General features: G+C 37.6%; 1 protein-coding gene across 1 annotated transcript; it reads right to left on the bottom strand.

The window, feature by feature from the left end:
- Positions 1-272: 272 nt before the first annotated feature.
- LOC136853347 (uncharacterized) lies at positions 273-10,908 on the bottom strand. The gene is made up of 4 exons (XM_067128709.1): positions 10,479-10,908; positions 4,930-5,160; positions 3,227-3,409; positions 273-1,178 (listed from the first exon to the last, which is right to left on the bottom strand). Exons 1-4 carry the CDS (start codon positions 10,497-10,499, stop codon positions 645-647), a joined length of 969 nt encoding a protein of 322 aa, XP_066984810.1. The 5' UTR covers positions 10,500-10,908; the 3' UTR covers positions 273-644.
- Positions 10,909-22,483: the final 11,575 nt, after the last annotated feature.

The following is a 22,483-nucleotide window of genomic DNA, read 5'->3' as shown; positions in this document are numbered from 1 at the left end:
AATTATAAAACAGGCTCAAAATTCCAATGAGAAAATCAATGATTAAAATAGTACCCAGCGTGAGAACGTTTGTATAACAGTGCCACATTCAAATTGACTTTTTTCTAGTTAGTGGAAAAAAAAATACCAGTGTCCTCAAAAGACAAGGGTTTGTGCTCAGAACAAAACCATCTAAAAATAGTCCTCTACAGTAGAGAGAGAGAGAGAGAGAGAGAAATTTATTAGGACACAATGAATAATAATAATAACAGGGCAATAAATTGAAACAAATACAGCACTCATGTCTTTATTCCAGGAACTTTCTGGCGCCCCTCTCGAGTCATTCTCATCCGGCTGTAAAAAAAAAAAAGTCCAGTGGCACACACAGCCATTAATTAATTAACATAAAATAAATCTAAACATATCAGAAAGTCAACAAACACATGGAATGAACCAAAAAGTGACAATTGGGAATGCTTCTGGCAGGCACAACTGGCTCCTGCAAATGGCATCGATATCCACACAATCAAGCACAAGTGGCTCCTGCATGAAAGACTGATATCCACACAATCAGGCAGAACTGGCTCCTGTAGAAGACACAGATATCCATACAAGACTGATTATGTCGTTGTAGGCCTACCAAGACTTCACTTGGCGGGAGGAAGTCACATGGCAAACAAGAGGCCACAATTGATTATCCTGACATTCTGAATGTCTGGATAGCGCATGACGGCGTCCCTCACAATTTCCAGTCCATCCTCCACCAGGCCAAAGCAGTCTTTGAGACTCCCGTCCCTAGGGACATCGCCATCTCTGGTGACGATCCAAAACAGCGAAGCACATTTGAAAGTCATGTCTCCCCTGACCTGGCCAGCCTTCCACAGCTTCTCCTTGTAGATCTCCCTCCTGCCCTCCCTCTTCCAGTTCACCCCCGACAACACAGCCTGGCACGACTTGCCTCCTTCGGGAGACTCGTACTCTCCCAGTCTGATGTTTTCACCCGCCGCGGCCCTGTGGCGCACTTCCAGGACCTGGGAGTTGACGTAAGAGGGTCCCATATCTGCCGAGCACATGTGCACAAAATTGAGCGGTTTGTTGCCGTCGTCCAAGACCTTGATTGAGATCCTCCCTAGGTAGCTCGTTCCATAGGCCAGATCCAGGAATGTCCTTCGGGAAGACACTTTAATCAGGGAGTCGAGCTGTCAGGCGGGGAGGAGGAAGATACATACTTGTTACATTAGCCATATTAATTCTTTATTGGTTTCATTAATATATATATATATATATATATATATATATATATATATATATATATATATATTATATATATATATATATATATATATATATATATATATATATATATATATACATTATATATGGCTATATATTATAAATATACTGGTGCTCAATAGCACATAAATATCTGTATACAATATATATCTCTAAAATATATATAGGCCTACTTCATATAATTTCCTTTTTATAGAAAAAATATTTCATAAAGTCCTATACAATTTAGACACAGAATGCGCTCAGTAAATTTGATTTAGTATTCTGTATATTACTTCACAGCATGGTGATGTAATTAGAGGCACTGAGGCCTTAAATAGTAAATATACCAATGCTGATTTAGAAATATGCTATAAAAATAAAGTGACAAGTAGTAAAGCTAAGTCTGATAAAATACTAAGGTTTTATATTAACCACAACTAGATTAACCTTGGTAACAAAATTTATAAACAAACAATAGGCATTCCTACAGGTGCTAATGACAGCCCTAACATGGCAATTTATATTTACATTTTATGAGTCAAAATTGAAATATAATCGAAAGGTTGATTTAGATATAAAAATAAAGATAGATATATATAGACTGTCTGTTGTCACTGAATAACAGATATATTATTCGACGTTGGTTCAATATATCCCAGAATTAAAAAATACATATTCACAGCAGCATGAGTCTTGAAATGGAGAAACAAATCCAGAGTTATGCATGGGTACACATATTTTTAAAATCTCTATGCAGAGAGCTTTTGGGAATATGTTCAATTCCCCTGAAAAGGGGCATCAGACAGATTCCTGAAAGCTCTCCGTAGAGATTCATTTTTAAATGTATTTGTACCCCTACATAACTGTGGATTTGTTTCCCCATATCCCAGAATACTAGAAGCTTCTATTACTAAAAAGAACCTTTGTAAAACAGGATCCTTATTTCTTGGAGACTAAGTATTTCTAACAATCAAACCCCTTTCCAAAAAATCTCCTCCTTAATTTTCTCCAGGAACTCCATAAGTGCTCACGATACCATCTCTATCTCGGGTATTTCATGCTCTGCGCATGCTTTTCCAATCGTGGCCCATACTGTCTCACTATCAGCATTTTTCATCCTGCCACAACTGGTCTTACACCCAAACAATTCTCAAACTAAGACATTTGTACTTTTCCACCCACCCTCAGTCTCCCTAACAGAGCATGTGCTGTCTTTCCTATCACAACCTCTTTGTCCTTCCTGTTCCGGCACACACTTCCCTTTCTTAGGCATTTGCCTCACTCAGGGCAAAAAAACGTTCAGCTCTCTTCTTAAGACAAATCACACCTTCCTACCTTCTATACCACATCCATACACATTCAAAACCTAGTATCCTATCTTTACTCCATAAAACCTTGACATCATGTGAAATGGGTCAGTGCTGAACTTACTATTGCAAGTGAAGAACTTTTCCGGATGTTCAATTCAAATGTAGAGGCTCCTAACACAACAGTGAGCTTGGGCAAAGATGTCCAAAGGATTATGACATAAACTAGTTAAAAATGCGCCGAAGTTTCTTCGGCGCAATCGAGTTTTCTGTGCAACTGATACAGCGTATAATCAAGGCCACCGAAACTGGATCTATCTTTCGTTGGTCTCGGTTTAATGCTGTATGAGCCGAGGCCCATGAAACTTTAACCACGGCCAGATGGTGGCCTTTCCTATATCGTTGCCAAAATCACAATTATGGCTAACTTTAACCTTGAATAAAAAATAAAAACTACAGAGGCTTGAGGGCTGCAGTTTGGTATGCTTGATGATTGGAGGGTGGATGATCAACATACCAACTTACAGCCCTCTAGCCTCAGTAGTTTTTAAGGTCTGAGAACGGACAGAAAAAGTGCGGACGGACAGACAAAGCCGCCACAATAGTTTTCTTTTACAGAAAACTAAAAACGATCCCTACTCATTTCCTCGCTGCAACAAACTTACCTCTAAGATACAGCTTCTTTGTGGGATTTCTCCGTCCTCAAGACGATCTACACAGATCTGCTGCTTGATGTCACAAATATTGACTGGAGCAAACCTCCGTTTCCCTTTGAATGTCTTCACTGCAAATATCTCTCTTTTGGTGTCGCCTCTCAAGAGCTGATGTTGCCTTTGGATGTCGTTCTCCTGAGGAAAGGTTTATTTGAGTGAAATTCTCATAACCAGTTCAGGTCTGAAGAAATCTCTTTTTTTTTAAAACTAATTAGCTGAAATGGTGAGAATCACTGAATAGATCTCACCATTTTTTAGATAAGAAAAAAATTAATATTTTTAAAGACAAACACATTAGTGAACGATATTATCCTGCGTGTCAGCACAATCCCCACACACTCTACAAGAGAAAAGTCTACCTTCTGACCTGTCTGAACATGTAACAATCTCCAGACGCTACAAAAGAAAAGTCTACCTTTTGACCTGTCTGAATATGTACCAGTTGAAGAACAATGAGAGGAAGGGTCAAAATTAATATTGGTTCTTAAAAAGCATTTGCTTTGACACACCCTCTACTAGAAGACAGCTTGAATAACTATTTAGCCAACATAATTTTTAGAGGCTGATATGGGGTCATGAAATAGAATGGGACTTTAACAATCAAGGATATGGTTATACAATTTTGGGCTGGTCAAAAATAAAGCAAAGGTTGAGCCACTGACCTGACAAAGCATTTGGATGAGGAAATGGACTCACACATCTACACAAACCACCTTTCAGGGATATATACAATCTGATCTGTGGCCACTACAGGCCCAACAGAATATAACTCCAATGACGTCGGGATCAAATCTTTTAAATGTAGACCCAACAAAATATAAATCCAATGACTTTTAGGCTAAATCTTTTAGATACAGGTCCAACAGAATATAAATCCAATGATTTGTGGGTCAAATCTTTTAAATAGAACCATACACATTACTTAACGTCCCTAATCATTTTGAAAGTTACCAAGTTCAACATATCTCTGATCTCCATCTGGGATGCAACAGACTCAGAAATGCGAGTAGAGTATATGCCTTTAAAATGATTTCTCTAAAACAGAATGAAATATTGCTCTTAGTGACTTTACATTAGACAGGTGTAGTGCAGAAAAACAGACAAGACTTCCATTTTCTAAAAAAAATTCCATCCACTTCACAAAATGCCTGATGGCTCTAAATGCGCTCAGGGAAAGATGTTCTTTATTTCCAAACTGAAGAGGCAAAGAAGGATTGATTACGCTTGGGTGGGATTTGGGATAAAATGAAGTTTTCTAACTCTTGCCTAGAAAGTCTGGGACACAGGAGAAGCCGATGCTCTGCCAGTTATTTGAATTCATCACTTGGCTTGACACGGCATAAAGTTCACTTGGTCGATATACTTGAGTGACTACTAGTAAAAATACATTCTTACATGTCAAGTCCTTAAGGGGAGCCTGTTCCAGAGACTCGTATGCCTCACTGGATTTTTCTTAAAAATGAAGGAAGAATGCGGCATTTTCTTGTGGTAAGGTAGAAGTGATGCATGAGAGGATATTTTGGCCACAAAATCGCTAATGTGACAGGAGGCATTAAAGAACATATTGCCTCTCCTAAAGAAGAAGCATTCTTAGAAAATGCTGGAAACACTGGAATGGATTTCTTTGGCTGTCTCACCTAAGGCTTTCGTCTTACCTGCGTGGATAAAAGCTGTTCGGCGACATCAAGGAGGTTTCTGTTAATAGTCACTTCTTCTGCTGACCTGGCTGTGAATGACTCGCTGCACACCGGACAGCACTTCCTCTGGTTCGAGATCACATAATCAATGCAGCGGCTGCAGAACGTGTGGGAGCAGGGGAGAATCCTAGGGCAGTAGTACTCGCTGAAGGCATTACAGCAAGTGCCACACTCCAGTGGATTGAAGCCCTGAAACATACACAAAAATAAGCAACCCTTCTAAATGCAAGATCTCAAGACTCCTGCTAAAAAAAAAATGAAAAAGAAAAAAGACCCATGGAACTATCCAGGCCATCAAGAGCTTGAAGGTCTGACACAATGGATATGGAATGGAAGGAATTGAATATAGAGTCTAGGCCAGGGATGGGGAACCTGTGGCCTTAAATGCGGCCTTTAACCATTAGGCGGCCTTCTTTTTTAGATTTTATCAGGTATATATATATTATATATATGGCCTTTTGAGATATATATATATTTATTTTTTATATCTACATTATAACATTTTGCATAAAATCATTTTTTTTAAAATCATTTGCACACACACACACATACAGCTTTGGATGAATCAACAGATTCCACTGATTCAGCACAAGCATTGTATTTTATTCTTGCCATAACAGATGATTTTCAATTATATGAAGAACTGCTTGCTTTAGGCACCCTTAAAGGAAGGACACGGGGGAATAGATATTTTTAACAACTCCAAAGAGCAATGTCATAAAACAGGACTAAATTTTACTAGTTTGGTAAGTGTGTGCACTGATGGTGCTCTAGCTACGATGGCTAAAAATTAAGGATTTATTGGACATCTTAAGAGAGAAACCCTAGAACTAAATGCACCGATTTATTTTCATTGTATTTTACATCAGCAAAATCTGTAACTTTAAATGACACTTTACAAAAGGTTATAAGCATTGTTAACTATAGCCGAGTGAATGCCTCAAAGCATCGTCAGTTTCGAAACATGCTGATGATGAATGACGAAGTAATTAGTGTAGATTTGCCATATCACTCAAAAGTATGCTGGTTGTCGCAAGGTCAAAATTTTGTCTTTACAAAGACAAATTATTGACTTTTTCAAAGAAAACAACAATTATTGTGATTTATCAGATCCAAATTTTTACAGAGATGTTGCCTTTTTATGTGATGTGATGTCAAAACAAAATGAGTTAAACATTTCAATGCAAGGCAGAAATAAATGTATTTATGATATGTGGCAAAACTTTCAGAAGAGCACTTTCCCCAGCTTATGAAGGTAATGAGTGAAAATGAAGATATCTATGGATATGTTAAAGAATATTAGTCGGTTTGAGACACACTGATAGAAGAATACAATAAAAGATTCAGTGATTTTGAAAAGCATAACATCACTCTGAAACTTGCTTTTCAACCTCACTTCGTTGATGTATCAGAGGCGCATGAAGAGTCACAAATGGAGCTTATTGAAACGTCTGAGGATAATATCCTGAAGTCTCAGTTTGACAAGAGAGAAAATCCCGTCGAAATTTGGAAAAACGCGAAAGAATATCCTTGTCTTCGTGAACATGCACGACGACTGATTTCCCGTTTTTCTTCAACATACTGTTGTGAATCCACATTTTCGTACTTAGCGCAAATCAAGAATTCGCTGAGAACACAGTTGACAGACGAGCATTTGGAGGACCAATTGAGACTAAGAACCACTGTGTTTGAGTCTGATATCAAAATGCTTTCTCAAAAGAAGCAAACTCAAAGAAGTCATCAATTTGCATAAAGAATGTACATGCTTGCCTACTGTATATTAAATATTTGAAAATGTTATATTCTCGATGTTTATATGCTATTTTTTTATAAGATTATTATTCCTTTACTTGTTCCTTGAATACAAAGAACCTTCTTTCTTAATTAAAATAATTTGAAAATGCCATGCTTTCAATATTATTCATTTACTTATTACTTTGAAAACTTCTTAAATAAATAAAATATTTGAAAATTCTGTTTTCGATATTATTCATTTACATATTACTTGTATAAAAAGTACTTACTTAAATCAAAATATTTGAAAATATTATGCTTTCGATTTCTATAAACCTGTTTTTTTTTAGTAGATTACTAATAAATTACTTAAGGGATAAAATAACTTTTAAAAATTTTTCTATGCGGCCGTTATGAGGGGTGATGAATAATACGAGTATTGTAAGATGGCCTTCATGCGCAAAAAGGTTCCCCACCCCTGGTCTAGGCCAAAGGCCAAGCACTGGGACCTATGAAGTCATTCAGCGCTGGAAAGAAAACTGAGAGTAGGTAGGTCTGAAAGGTGTAACAGAAGGAACGCCTCGCAGTTGCACTATGAAATAATTGCTAGGAGAGGGTGGACAGCAAGATGGAAGAAAGATAATATGAAAGGAGGTACAGTAAAAGGAATGAAAGGGGTTACAGCTAGAGGCCGAAGGGACGCTGCAACGAACCTTTAGTAATGCCTACAGTGCATCTTGTGAGGTGCACTGACGACACTACCCCACGAAGGGGTACACACTGGATATGAACTTCATTACCTGAATCTGGTACTATTCTAACATAAGCGCACAGGAGTCAGTGATAAAAACAACACAACTCAAATTGAGTCTATCTATTTATTTACTGATTCATGGTACTACTGATAAATACAATAGCCCTTCCAGTGAAGGAATGGCTGATGTCTGATTACTAAAGAGATTTATAAAATTTAAATTCTATTTCGATCTCTTAATAATGTTATGGTGTCCATATTTTTTTTTTTTATTGATCGGGTATTTACATTCTACAGTGTTTAACAGCCACTATCACGTTAATATTTTAACTGATGAGTCATACATGGACCCCGTGTAGAGAAAATTTACATAAATTAGCATAAAATTGGATATTCCTATACAGATGACTAATCAGCCCTCCGCCGAAGCCACTGACATAGACACGATGTCATCCAGCTCCATCATGTCAAGCACAAAATTGCATTTTCCAGTTTCTCTCTCTCTCTCTCTCTCTCTCTCTCTCTCTCTCTCTCTCTCTCTCTCTCTCATTAAAACAAACAGGAATAAAAGATGGTATAATTGATGTAAACCGAATACTTTTAAAACTTCAAAGAGGTATTGCAAAAAAAAAAAAAATCCATGAAACTGGGACAGTGCAGCACTGACATCACGAAGGATCCCAAGAATTTATGAAATAATCTGTAAATTCTGCTTCAGTTCTCGTGTCACTTGGAAATTCCTACGAAATTTCCAACCACCTCTGGCAACGTGACCTCGTGCTGATGCTCACACGAGATGAGGGTTCGAATCCTGCTACCGGACATCAGAAATGACTTTATATTTCCCGCACATGGATCTAAGGCTTACTAGTGACAAGCGTATCTAAAAAGTGCGAAGAATTCGAGAAGTTAAGAGGGCATTGCGGCTATTACAAGTACACAGGTATCTGATAAAAAGTGACCAGCAGATTCTATTTATATATATGAGTAGAAGTTTGTCACTTGTATCTACATACCTTTGAGTGGAATTATTTTCAAATGATCAAAGTCTGTTCATACCAAAGTCATCCACACAGCGACCACTGGGGCAAAACGTGCCATCGACCACAACAAAACCTCCGTCATTTTCTCTCATCTTGAAAGGACTGATAACAATTGATTGATTCAGCACTCGACACTACCCTGGCTTCAGGAAGGTGCTCAAATCAATAATGTTGTCAGGGTCACTACCATCACAGACGGCTGCTCCTCTATCTATCATAATGTGCCAACGACACAACGTGGGAGGTTGAGAATTATACTATACTGTATAGAGCGTCAGGATTAAAATGGGTGTTCAACTGTGAGGCATTAGCGGAGGCAGGCGGGCGGGCGGGGGTGGGGGGTACCTGGGCCCGTGCGGGCGCCCCCCCCCCACCTCATGAAAAATAATGACAAAATAATACATTTTAAAGTAACGTACAACTATCTGTCCCATTGATAATGTTGCCATCGCCATTCTTTTATTCGAATATATATAATAATATTTCAAACACTTAAAATTATGGTAATCTACATCCCAAAATGTTTATATATAGGTTATCTGTCATTGCTTCTAATATTCTCAAGGTGAGTAATTACTATAGATCTCAACTACTGAATTCTAAATAAAATGTATGCATTAAACCGGCCGCCCCCACCCCTCTCTCTCTCTTTCTACGTATTTGTATATATGTGCGTATATATACGCACACATATTTAATACATATGCATATATATAAATGTGTGTGTGTATAATATGAAAATTGGTGGGGCCCCCCAATGAAATTTTTCTTGACCCGTTAGTGCTGTGCCGTATTGTTTAAGCTGCATTGGCTCCCATTAAAGCAAGAATAATTTTCAAAACATGCGTGATGACTCAACAAGTTTTGAGCTGACAATATCAGGAGAACTGAAAATATGAAGTCGTTCTAGAAAAATTAGACTTTTTTCTGAGTGCTATAACAATGTAGATTTCACTGTCAATATGGACTACACAGTATAATGAAAGGAAAAATAAAAATCCCAGAAGTGTCTGCATTATTGTCTATGATAAATTGAGTTTGCAGGTCTCTCGGGAAAAAAAAAAGTAAACAGTAAGTATGGTCAAACCAAAATGACTGCGAACTTGGCTGTCATTAGCTACTTGCCAAACTTCTTCCTGACTCATAATTCGACTACACAGTTATCTACATTCCTCAATTCGGGGTTCTTTAATCCGGTCATAAAATCCTACTTATCGCCCCCGACCCGGGCTGTCCAGAAGAAAGAGATCGTTCCGGGACAAGGGCGACTTAATTTGCAATCTACCATCACTTGAGGAGCCAGTAATTGTATTTTGTCTTATTGCACTGTATCATTTTTATGAGAGACTGGGCTAGATATTTGGCATTTGTATAATTCAGATGATTTGAAACTCAGTCATCCTTATCCGACTCTGTTATCAAAACAGTTTAATGTATATGATTGTTTTCTTCATTTACTTTTTTTTTTTTTTACTAAAAACCATCCTTTACTCGACATCAAATTTCAGTTCTTTCACTCATTTTACGGCTTCAGTGTAAGAAACGCAGAACATTATTACTGTCATGCTCTTTACCCATTCTGACTAGATGTGACAAAGTTCTGTCAAATCTACACGATGTCCCAACTGAAAGGTTAAGGTTTTTTATGAATTAAATCTGAGAAAAGTAGCGTCGTCTAAAACGTATTTTTATCTAAAAATTCGCAGACATTTTGGTTCGACTACTGTGGTATAGTAACTGTAACAGGATGTTGTAAGGGACGAACTGGCAACTGTTTTGTTTACACGAGTCGAAGGCGAACACGTGACACGTCACTCAAGGACGCCGCCGCATACCTGAAACAAAAATACCTGCATGATGTTGATGTTGGTCAAGATGACATTTTCACAATGACGTTTATACTGACATTGAAGACGATGATGATGATGATGATCACTACAGGGATAGGGAGAGAAAGCAGACAAGAACAGACTCACTATCATCAAGCTGGAAGCCATCCTTGCAAGCACCTTCTTTTATACAGTATATATATAAAGCCTTTTCCAGTGCACTGGAGGTACACGAACTCCCTCAGTCAGATCGAGCTTTTGCAAGAACTGTCATATGTCGTTTCTTCTTCGATAACAGAAGCTAGCGTGAAGAAGAACAGACGATGATAAATCCACAAACAGTTACACTTGGAAACGTTCGGACTTTAAATGAATAACAAAACTTCGTAACGTCTTAGGGGTTACACTTTCATATCATGAGTCACAAGTATTGACTGCAGTCTGCCTGTCTCGTTAGCCGACAGACGGCAACTAAAGTATCGTACAACACTTCCGACGCTACTTTCGTATCGGAGAAAATCGATTTGATTAACGATGCGCGATGTACTGGGTAGTAGTAGTAGAGACTTCTAAGCAAACCGCTCAGTTCAAATGGAGAGTATTTCCTTCTCTTATCAGGATAGGTTTCTCGTTATCGTACGAGTGGCAACGAAGGTCCGTTATTTTCTAGATACAGTTATTACATAATAAGATAACTGCGTGACCAATGCAAACGTATTAAACTGATATGTGTCGTTATACGGCAAAGAAATATGTGAACTTCGAGAGAGAGAGAGAGAGAGGCAGGCGAACAATTCTCGTCGTATCTCACAGCAATATTTTTTTCACCACAACTTCGTTCATTGAGGGATATAATTTATAATAAACGGAGAGATCTTACAGTTCGTTCGGGTTGCCCCAGGAGGTCCCTCAGTGTGAGGCACCTCTGATGTCTACCAGAGAATTGCTAATGCATCTTCCGGTATATTTTGCATCTTCCAATCTTGGATGGTCTGGGATGCAGCGTAGATAATTGTCGAGCTTATTCTTAAACACAAATACGCTCACTCCTGATATGTTCCTCAGATGAGTTGGTAACGCACTGAATAGACGCTGCATTATCGATGCTGGTGCTTTCCTTAGTTTTACTGGCATAGTTTTGGTCACTATTAATCTACCTCCGGTTGCTCTTTCTGATATTTTTTAGCTCCATGGTGTTTTCGGTGATTCCTTCTATCTGTTTCCATGCCTGTATTATCATGTAGCGTTCTCTTCTCCCTTCGAGACTATATAATTTAATTTTAAGAATTGTAGTCTTTCCCAGTAGTCAAGGTCCTTAACTTCTATTCTAGCTGTAAAGGACCTTTGTACACTCTCTATTTGTGCAATATCCTTTTGGTAGTGTGGGTACCATATCATATTGCAATATTCAAGTGGACTACGTACATACATTTTATAAAGCATAATCATGTGTTCGGCTTTTCTTGTTTTGAAGTGCCAGAACAACATTCCCATTTTTGCTTTGCATTTTGCCAATAGTATTGCTATTTGATCACGGCATATCATATTCCTATTCAGCCTCACACCAAGGTCTTTAACTCCTTCCTTATTTGTGATTGTCTCGTTATTAGGTCCTTTATATGCATATAGCATTCCTTCTTTATCACCACAGTTTATTGATTCAAATTTATCAGAGTTAAATACCATCCTATTTTCCTCTGCCCATTCATATATTTTGTCTAGGTCTCTTGGTAGCGAGTTCCTATCTTCATCACAAGTAATTTCTCTACTTATTCTTGCATCATTCGGCGAAACTTCTCACTACCGAGTCCTTAACATTACTGTCTATGTCTGCAATCATAATAACAAACAGCAATGCAGCTAACACTGTACCTTGTGGCACACCGCATATTACCTTAGCTTCATCCGATTTCTCATCGTTTGCAATCACTATGTTTTCTGTTTTGCAAAAATTCTTTTATCCATCTTCCTACTTTGTCCACAATATTTTGTTTTCTAATTTTTTTCGCTAATATATTATGGTCTACCTTGTCAAAAGCTATTGCAAAGTCTAGGTAAACCACATCTGTATCTTTTTCGCTTATCATATTTTTATATATGTTCTCATGGTGGACTAACAGTTGGGTTTGTGTACTTTTTCCAGGTACAAAACCATGTTGTCCTATATTAAACAAACTATTTTTCATTAAATGTTTCATTATATTTTTCTTCAGTACCCTTTCATACACTTTCATAATATGTGATGTTAGACTCACAGGCCTATAATTACTTGCCTCTAGTCTTGAGCCACTTTTGAAAAGAGGGGTAATATATGATCATTTATGTTCATCATAAATCTTGCCTGTATCTACACTTTGTCTTAATAATATTGCCGTCTGGTCTGGCTGCTGATCCATTTTTAATTTCATTAATAGCCTGCACAATATTGGGTTCATTAATATCTATGTCCGATTTTCATCTCTTATTTCTGTATCATTATCTTCATTATCAATTCTAGGTTTAAATTCTCCCCTATACCTTTCTGCTAATATGTTGCATATTTCCTTTTTTTCATTCGTTAATCGCCCTTCAATTCTTAGAGGGCCAATTTCTGCTCTTCTTTAATTCATCATTTTCGCATATGAGTAAAATATTTTGGGGTTTTGCTTGATATTTTGTAGGGTCTTTTCTTCTAAGTCCCTTCTTTCATTTACTTTTGATTGTATAATCTTTTTTTCTGCATTTTAATCCTTGACCACTACCCCTTTTCTGCAACAAGAACCCCAAGAAGTTAGAGATGTTTCTGAAACGGTTGTGGCTGATTCTGATCGCTTATCACTTCCCGTTCTCTTTCGATGCGAGACAGATGTCTCGGATACCTACATGTAGCTTTGGTAAGTACATACGCTTTTTACAAAATGAGTTTCTATTAAAAACCTATACATACATTGCAACTAGTGGTGAAAGACTCAAGATTTACAACGTTAACTTTGTTTTTCTTCATATTATTCAATAGATTTGAAGCTTAAAGGAAAAAATGACACCAAACAACGTTTGACTTTGGTATATGTAGTTTATTAGTTTAATATTTTAATGTTTGAGAAGTAAAAAAAAAAAAACAAAGGAACCACAGCATCCATCCAAGAAAACAAGAAGAAGAAAGAAACTTGTTTACAAAAGAAAGAGAAGAGAAAGAAAGACATGCTACGTAAAATGTGGGAGACAAGAAACAATAGAATTAAGGAGCTCAGATGAGCCGATGCAAAGGCAATACCTTCGACCTGACCTGAATGCAAAATGGAACCGAGGGCTTCAAGATCTAGAGACCTATGGAATGGAATATAGACTTTTGGCCCAAGGCCAAGTGCTGCGACCTATGAGGTCATTCAGCGCAGAAAGTTTAATTGATAATCGAAAGATTTGAAAGGTGTAACAGGAGGAAAACCTTACGGTTGTACTATAAAACAATTATTAGAAGGTGGAAAGTGTGCTGTTGGCTTTCATCCTGTCAACCCACGTCGGTTGATAACAGTCGGTTTCTCTGTTCCAAAAGACTTCCATATGATTGTATTCTTTGGGAGCTGGGTCGTTGTAGTTCAGGGCTTCGCACAGGCGGCAATAATGAAACACAGGCGAACCGAAGTATCCATTCTCGTTTAGTGCGCGGAACTTTGCTCGCCATGCGTGGTACTCCATGTATTTTGCCTCGTCTTGCGCCAGGGACCTGTCAGAGATAAAATATGGGTTAATAAAGTCTTTTGTATAACAAGTTATCATGAAAACATGCACAGCCCCTCATATAAAAATGCTATGCAAATTAAAAAAAAAAGTTACGTTTCTTTCCATCAGTGTTCCCAAACCACCAGGACGATGCTAGTGAAAATATGCTAAATCTATCCGAAATGTGCTAAGTGTAATATCAAATTATGCTAACATTATGCCAAGATGTCAATTCATTATTAGCTAAACATAATACGCTGAGCGACATATTAAAATAACAATATATGTTATTGAACACTTTAATAGAAAACTCATATTGTATTGTATTGAGAAAGTTCAAACAATTTTGCAAGCCAGATGATTTCTCTGTCAAGGAACTTGAGACAATTTTTGATAAACAATATTACCCATTAAATTAGGGTTTCAGGCATAAACTTTTCCCAGACCAAAAAAAAATGTCTTCAGTTTGTTAAGGTGACTATATATTGATGCCACTGAGGATATATATTCTTACCCATTGATATAACCATATCTTCCGGCTGCTCAGATTTTATACATCCACTTTGTTTGATGCCCTTTCCATTTACAGTTTCATTGGCAAGGGTGCTGTTCTTGAGACTATTTCTTTTCTCAGTTTTTTTTTTAAGTTAACCATATAAAATATCCTCTCACAGTCTGCATTAGATGCTAGTATGGTTGATAATGCTTTAGCAAGTTTCGAGACTAGTGGGTATTTCCCTGTGTGACATATTTTTTACCAAAAGTATCCATTGTCAATGGCAGCATTCTGTGAGAGAATATTCTGTGCATCATCATTTAGGATTAGTAATCTTCATTCATCATCAAACTTTTGTTCATCTTCCTCACTAACAAATCATGGGATCTTGGCAATGACATTTGAAACAGACATAATATTCCCATGTATAATTTCCTCAGGATCAAGGACAGAACAGATATCAGAGAGAACTGTGTTACGGAGAGGTAAGCGCTGCTGCAGCTGAATGGCCAGTTCTGCCAGAATCTGGTGCATTTTTTCTCATGCTGATTGAGCTGGAAAGTTTGAAATTCTAAAAACTGAGTTTGCAAGTAAAGATTATGCTATAGAATAATGCTAAAAAATAAATTATGCTAGAAAAAATGTTAACACAATTTTAGGCAGAATTATGCTAAAGGCATAGAATTGTGCTAAATTTGGGAGTCTCCATATTTTGAAGTAAAATCTGAATTTATTAGACATCTGTATATCCATTATGAAAGCGTTACTACTGGTGCAAGAACTTTTCCTCATGCCATTAACGAATAAAAGCAGCACGAGCAAAAGCCTTCAGCGCATGGTCCTGTGGTGAAACTCGACTCGGTTAGTTGGGCAAGTACAGAGGACCACGCCAATTCTCTTAATCTTGTAAACACTCTACCACACTTACAGGCCACCCCTTTGAGTTGGGGCTCGTGCTGGCATAAGGCTGGCTTAATCTAAACTGACCAGTTACTTTCAAAATCCTAAAGCTACTCAATTTGTTCAGCTACGAACAATGTATACCATTAAACCCTGATATCACATAGGTGGTGACCAGCTTCTCTGTCTCTCTGCTGGTAGGAAAGTTCAGGAGCCCACGGCAGGCCTCTTAAGCCCCTATTACACGTATCCGGTTTCCTACGGCGCCGTCGGTCGCGACGCTAGCATATGTTCAAGCCGGAGCGTGTGATAGCAAATCGGCCGTATGAACGCTCACCCACGGCCGGCCGGATGAACTTTCGCCAGTACTAAAGTTGGCCGTACGGCCGTCGTACGTCAGGACTGAGGACGTAGCGTGTAATTGCTCACCGTATGGTATGACATCAGTCAGAATCTGATGTCAATGTAGTTTCATTGTAGAAAATAACTTGCCCATAAGCTTATGTGAAAAGTTTATCCCATTCCTGCGAAGTGTGTTTCCAACAGATAATGTCCTAAAGAAAATTACACTTGGTAAACAGAAAGCTACTAATACCATACGGCAAGTGCTTGGATTTTACTTCATGCAAGAGGGAATAGAGCAATTACAGCAAAAAAAATTTTCCCTCATTATCGATGAAACAACCGATAAATCCACCACATCTCAACTGGCACTGATGGGGACATACTTTGATATAGAGATGTTTAAAATGATTTTCATCTTTATTGATCTTATTGAGATTCCCAATGGTAAAGCTGATACCATATATGGTAAAATTCAAGACTGCATGAATGAAAGAAAAATCCCTATGGAGAACGTGATAGGATTCTGTGCTGATACGTGCAATGTGATGTTTGGAAAACATCATTCAGTATCACAACTATTGACTAAAGACTGTCCATGGATTATAACTGTTAAATGCTCATGTCACTTAATACACTTATGTGCGTCTTATGCTTCACTGAAGCTTCCAAAATCATTGGAAGATTTATGCAGAAATGTTTATTCTCATTTTAGTTTGTCATCCAAAAGGATTGAAGAATTCCACGAATTTCAGGAGTTTTTTCATGTTGAAAAACACAGCATTCTTCGAGCAGGACGAACACGATGGCTATCAATGAAAATGTGTGTGGACCGAATATTACAGCAGTACGAACCCTTAAAACTGTATTTTACACAAGTGGCCATTGAAGACCCACACATACTCACGATAGCATCGTGAAAAATCTTCATATCAAGTTCACGCAAGCATATCTAGAATTCCTTTCTTTTAACCTAGAAGATTAGTATCATTTAATACATTGTTTCAAAGTGAGCTTCCTCTCCTACATCAACTTAATAAGGAAATTACCACCCTTGTTATGAATCTATGCTCGGATTTCATGACACTTCAGTATGTACGGGATACCAAAATCGAAGATATCAATCCAAGAAATGAATTGAATCACGTCCCCGTACACAAGGTTTATGTTGGATTAGCTGCTACCGAAACCATTAGCAGCATTGCTAAAGATATAGGAAATAATCATAAGGATGTTAAGTTGTTTTACACCCAGTGCAAAAGAATTTCTTATGGAATGTGTTGATCAAATTCTGACAAGATTTGATGGAATTAAGCATTTTGACTTTTTGTCATGTTTATCACCAGATGTCGCATATAACCTAACTATTCCATCCTTGTCACCTATCTTCAAACAATTACCATATCTGAATGACTTGGTCGACGTCCAAGAAGTTGATTTAGAATGGAGCAGCATGTAATGAACCCTAACCTTCATGTGAATATGAATTTTAGTGATTATTGGAAAACTGTTTTTGCTGCCAGAAATTCTGCCGGAAGACGTTCATACCCACATCTTGTGAAATTAATGGGTACATTGATGTCATTTCCTTTTTCGAATGCTTCAGTCGAAAGGCTATTTAGTCAACTGAAATTGATAAAGACGATCTTCGAACTGCACTGAAGCAAGAAAGTCTACTTGGTCTCCTTCACGCAAAACTTTCATTTCAGTCAAAAGGAGATAATCAGGCTGCCCATCTAGACCCTTCAAAAGAGATGATTAAGCTGCATTCAAGAATGAAATCCAATGCCGATGACAAGGAAGCATTGGATCTTCGAAACCAGTTCTTAGAAAATTTGGGCCAAAAGTAAATTTCAAAGAGGTGAGTCTAATACATGCTGCCCCTTCAATTGATATATATATATATATATATATATATATATATATATATATATATATATATATATATATATATATATATATATATATATATATATATATATATATAAACAAACCCAGGACATATATGCATAAAACAAGCAAAAAGGAGTTGTAATAGCCAAGTAGCCAATTTTGCGTCCAGTTCCTTGATATTCTCTCTCTCTCTCTCTCTCTCTCTCTCTCTCTCTCTCTCTCTCTCTCTCTCTCTCTCTCTCTCTCTCTGTCTCGTACTTTTGCTTTCATCTTGTATAGCATAGCAAACTTGGATTTGTGTAGCATATTTTGTATGGATAAAGCCCTTGAAACATTTAGGCCACCAGTAAACCAATATAACAAATCATATCACAAATCATGAAAGTATAGTAGGCTAATAGCTCTTTCTACGATCGTGTCGTTTCACTCAAGAACTAAAACATATTTTTCTTAACTTCCAGAAAAAAAAACGTAAATGTTTATGATTTTATTTCCTGGATTCTGATTAGGCTAGGCCTAACCAGGCTACATGTTTTCATAACATTATTTTCGGTAAGTAATTAATTTACTTTGATCTTGATGCTCCAAATTTAGAATCCACATTAGTTAATTTCATTTGCAGTATTGTAAAAGTATTTATGTAATGGTCCCTTTAAACGTTGTTAGTGAGACCTTTGTAAAAGTAAAGAACTGGCGAATAGGTGAATAATTTTTATGCACTTTGTTACTAACCATGGGTCATTTCTCGTTTTACAGGCACCATGTGAAACAACACAACAAAGATTATTTTCTTTTAACTTCGTCCTTCGAAGCAGTTTGAAATAAATTTATTGTAATTTTTAGTTAATTCTAAGGTTTTCTGAGAAAAAAGGACTTTAATTTTCATTAATTAGAATTTTGAAAAAAAAAGTGTAAATTTTTGTTAATTATTAAATATATATTTTTTCATTTTGTTCACTGTGTTGTTATATTTTCCATTTAACTTGCTTAGAAAATCACTACCATATACAAGAAAATTTTCAAGGAAATGAAACGCTGAGTCAAGGAAATCTAAGGAAATCCTGAAGCTCCATCAAGGAAATGTGATTTTATAAAGTGGAAGCGCTGCGCTTCAAACAGCACGCTAGAGCAATAGCAACGAGATTGTCGTCGAGAGAAGACATGTCACTCCTCCACCACAAACAGTGCCACACTGACCCACTTGCCAGGTGGCTGTTCAAATACGTGTAATAACTCGCCGTAGGCCAGAACTTTTCATACGGCGTCGTAGGCCAGGTTGGCCGTAGGAAACCGGATACGTGTAATAGGGGCTTACAATTACAGGCCGTCCTAAGGCAAGGCTCTGTACTGGCACAAAGCTGGCTTAATCTAAATTAGTGGTTCGCAAATGTTTTTGGTATCGGTACCTGGTATCCCGCAAGTGGTTTATAGACCACCATTACCCCTACCCCATTCCTCTTCAGTCATGTGAAATTATTATATAAAGGAAAGGAAACTATTGGAATGCTTAATTTCTAATGCCTTCTATATGTAAGAAATTAATTTTACTTTGACTCAAGTCTTAAGAAATAAAGAATTTAGATTTTAGACATTATTCCTTTGACAAAAAATTAAAATTAAAGCATTGTTCCTTGTATCACAAATTGGAACTAAAGTGGCTCGTTACCCGGCCCCCCGTAACGGCTTCATTACCCCCACCGTGGCAATTACTCCCAGTTTGGGACCACTGATCTAAACAACCAACGACTGCTCCTTGCACAAAACTTGCCAACAGAGAAACATTTTGTCCCACCGGAGGGCTTTTCATGCCTAACTGTGTAGCGCTCAACAGCCCTTTTCTGAACCCCTGATGCGCAATAAATAAACAACTTACAGAAGTCAGAGTAGCTTAAGCTGAAAGTTTCAAAGTGCAGCTCATCAGCCCAATCAGTAAGCAGTTGGAATTGGAACTGGAATATAAATTTCAGACCAAAGGCCAAGCGCTGGGACCTATGAGATCATTCAGCACTGAAAGGGAAACTGGCAGTAAGGAGGTTTGAAAGGTGTAACAGGAGGAAAACCTCAAAGCAGTTGCACTGTGAAAGAATTGTTAGGAGAGGGTGGAAAGTCAGATGGATGAACGAGAGTATGAATGGAGGTTAGGCTTGCCAACTACCTGGTCTAGAAATCCTGGAGCTCGCGCGCGCGCACACACACACACACACACACACACACACACACACACACACACACACCACAAAATGCGTTTTTATTTATGCACATACCAACTTCCTTAGTGCTGCTGCTGTTTCTCTTGCCTGTTTGTTTCTAGTCAGTGTACTTTGACTTAAATCACGTGATCACGCATTGATTAATTCAGGTGGGACTAGATATGTGTATATATATGTATAACTGAATCACGAAAATATGGAACGTGATGAATATATAAATATATATATTCATCACGTTCCATATTTCAGTCTGCTAAGTAAAGGACCTAGTGTCGAAAGGCCTGCAGCACTCCAGTGTTTCCGTTTCCTTCTGTGGATTTTTTATCTTTATTAGTGTATATATATATATATATATATATATATATATATATATATATATATATATATATATATATATATATATACATATACATATACATATACAGTATATATATACATGTATATAAATTTATATATGAGATATATATATATATATATATATATATATATATATATATATATATATATATATATATATATATATATATATATATGTATATGTATATATATATATATATATATATATATATATATATATATATATATATATATATGTATATGTATATATATATATATATATGTATGTATATATATATATATATATATATATATATATATATATATATATATATATATACATTATTTATGAAATGATATATGCGCCAAAGCAAAGAGAATTCATGGTAGCAATGCATATATCGTGGGGAAATTTGACTTTTGGTTGGTTGGTTGGTTAGCTGGTCTTCTGCCAGGGAAAACTCTTGCCAAGTGTGGCAAAATTTTGATGGGAGTAAGAGGTCTAATGTTGTACCCTGGAGTAGAAAAACCCAGGTGGTATAAACTCCACCAACAGGAAGTTTTGAGTCCCCTTCGTAACTCTGGAGCTATGTATCACCATGAGAGTTTTTATACTTACAAGAGCCAATGTGCAAGATGCTTCGGAGACTGGAATTCATCGATGTGGATGAAAGAATTCGGAGGAAGCATCTTCCGGTACTCTTCCACCTTCCCTCCCATGATGACCGGCACTGCTCCTTTCCCCATGGCATTCCACCACACCTGGAACAGAAATAACTGAGTGAATGAAAGATGTATCAAACAAGTAAAAACTTCGGCCCAATCGAGTTTTCTGTCCGTTGGTGGCCTCAGCCACGGCCCATAAAACTCTTACCCGCAGCCCATGAAACTCAGCCACAGTCCAGTGGTGGCCTCTATGTTGTTGGTATCTATAGCGCTGCCAGAAGTACGATTATGGCTATCTTTAATCTTGAATAAAATAAAAGAATACTGAGGCTAGAGGGCTGCAATTTGGTATGCTTGATGATTGGAGGGTGGGTGATCAACATACCAATTTGTAGCCATCTGGCCTCAGAAATTTTTAAGATCTGAGGGCCGACAAAATAAGTGCGGACAGAGAGACAAAGCCAGCACAATAGTTTTCATTACAGAAAACTAAAAGCAGTCTTAGAATAAGGGATTAATTAATCGACAGTCATACTTTTACACGGAACTCCTCTCTCATACTCTGACATGACTCTTCAGCACTGTGTGATACTTTCAGCTACTTTGATTTCTTTTATGTTCAAAAACAAACTTCCATCAGCCACAATTTGTGGTCCTACTTAAATAAATTGACTGAGAGTGTGGCTTTGACCTTAACAGGTTGTACTTATCATCCCTGAAAACTCAAAACTCTGAGATTCTCTCCCCCTTTCAGCACCACTTGATTTCATTGCAAGCTTCGGAAAGATAGTGAACTTTTAAGTCTAGTAAGACCTGTGCAACTGTCCAGTGGCGTTACTAAGGGGGGCGGTCCTCCCTGGGCTGCACTTACCATAGAGGGTGTCACTCTGGCATCTTTTGAGCAGGTCTAGTCTGGCATAATTCTAGATTTTCTAGCATATGTTGGACAGTAGGTGATTTTTGACAAAGGCAACACTGGTTTCTTTCTCCTCCTGGGTCGCGTGTGTTTGTCTCTTCTCTCCTGGCTGTGTCAGCTGTTAGAACTATTCTCTTCTCTCTCTGTCTGGAGCTAGCCTGGCACCCTGGCCTGTCTGAGTCCATTGTAAATCTGCTGTGTTGTCTTTGTTTTAACTTTTTGAAATAAAATAAATGATTGAGATAGTAAGGCTTAAAATGTGTGCGTAATTTTCACCACTTTAGTACATTTTAGTGGGGGAATGGGCCGGCACTTTCAGAGTCCACCCCAAGCGCCACTAACAATAGTTACACTACTGCAGCTACCTGGACATGAATCGCAGTTTGACGCTGAAGCTATATTTAAAAGATGTTGTCCACTTAAAAATCAAAACTTTTAGAAGGATTTAGGTGTCAGATGGCAAGACAAAGTAAGAAGTGACACCATAAGGAAAATTACAGAAGTGCTCTTTGCAAACATAGTGATGAAAGGGAGATGGATATGGCTTGGACATGTCCTTTGCACCACCCCTGGAAGAAGAGTACATGATGATGCTAGACAGCTGAGCTTTTGTTGGCACCAGGTGAGCTGGAACACTCAGACCTACACAGATGAGAGCTTTAAAGGGCATAGGAGATGAGTGGAAGTGAAAGCA

This window comes from Macrobrachium rosenbergii, chromosome 27 (genome assembly GCF_040412425.1).
Source record: "Macrobrachium rosenbergii isolate ZJJX-2024 chromosome 27, ASM4041242v1, whole genome shotgun sequence".
Taxonomy (NCBI): domain Eukaryota; kingdom Metazoa; phylum Arthropoda; class Malacostraca; order Decapoda; family Palaemonidae; genus Macrobrachium; species Macrobrachium rosenbergii.
Note: the sequence above shows the minus strand (reverse complement) of the source record. Positions and strands in the feature narration are given on the sequence as shown.

Excerpts from the sequence above, each read along its gene's own strand:
- LOC136853347 (XM_067128709.1), bottom strand. The coding sequence starts at position 10,499 with ATGGCTTCCAGCTTGATGATA. Across the intron at positions 3,410-4,929 it reads AACAGCTTTTATCCACGCAG|GAGAACGACATCCAAAGGCA; the intron begins GTAAGACGAAAG and ends ACCTTTCCTCAG. Across the intron at positions 1,179-3,226 it reads AAAGAAGCTGTATCTTAGAG|CTCGACTCCCTGATTAAAGT; the intron begins GTAAGTTTGTTG and ends CCCGCCTGACAG.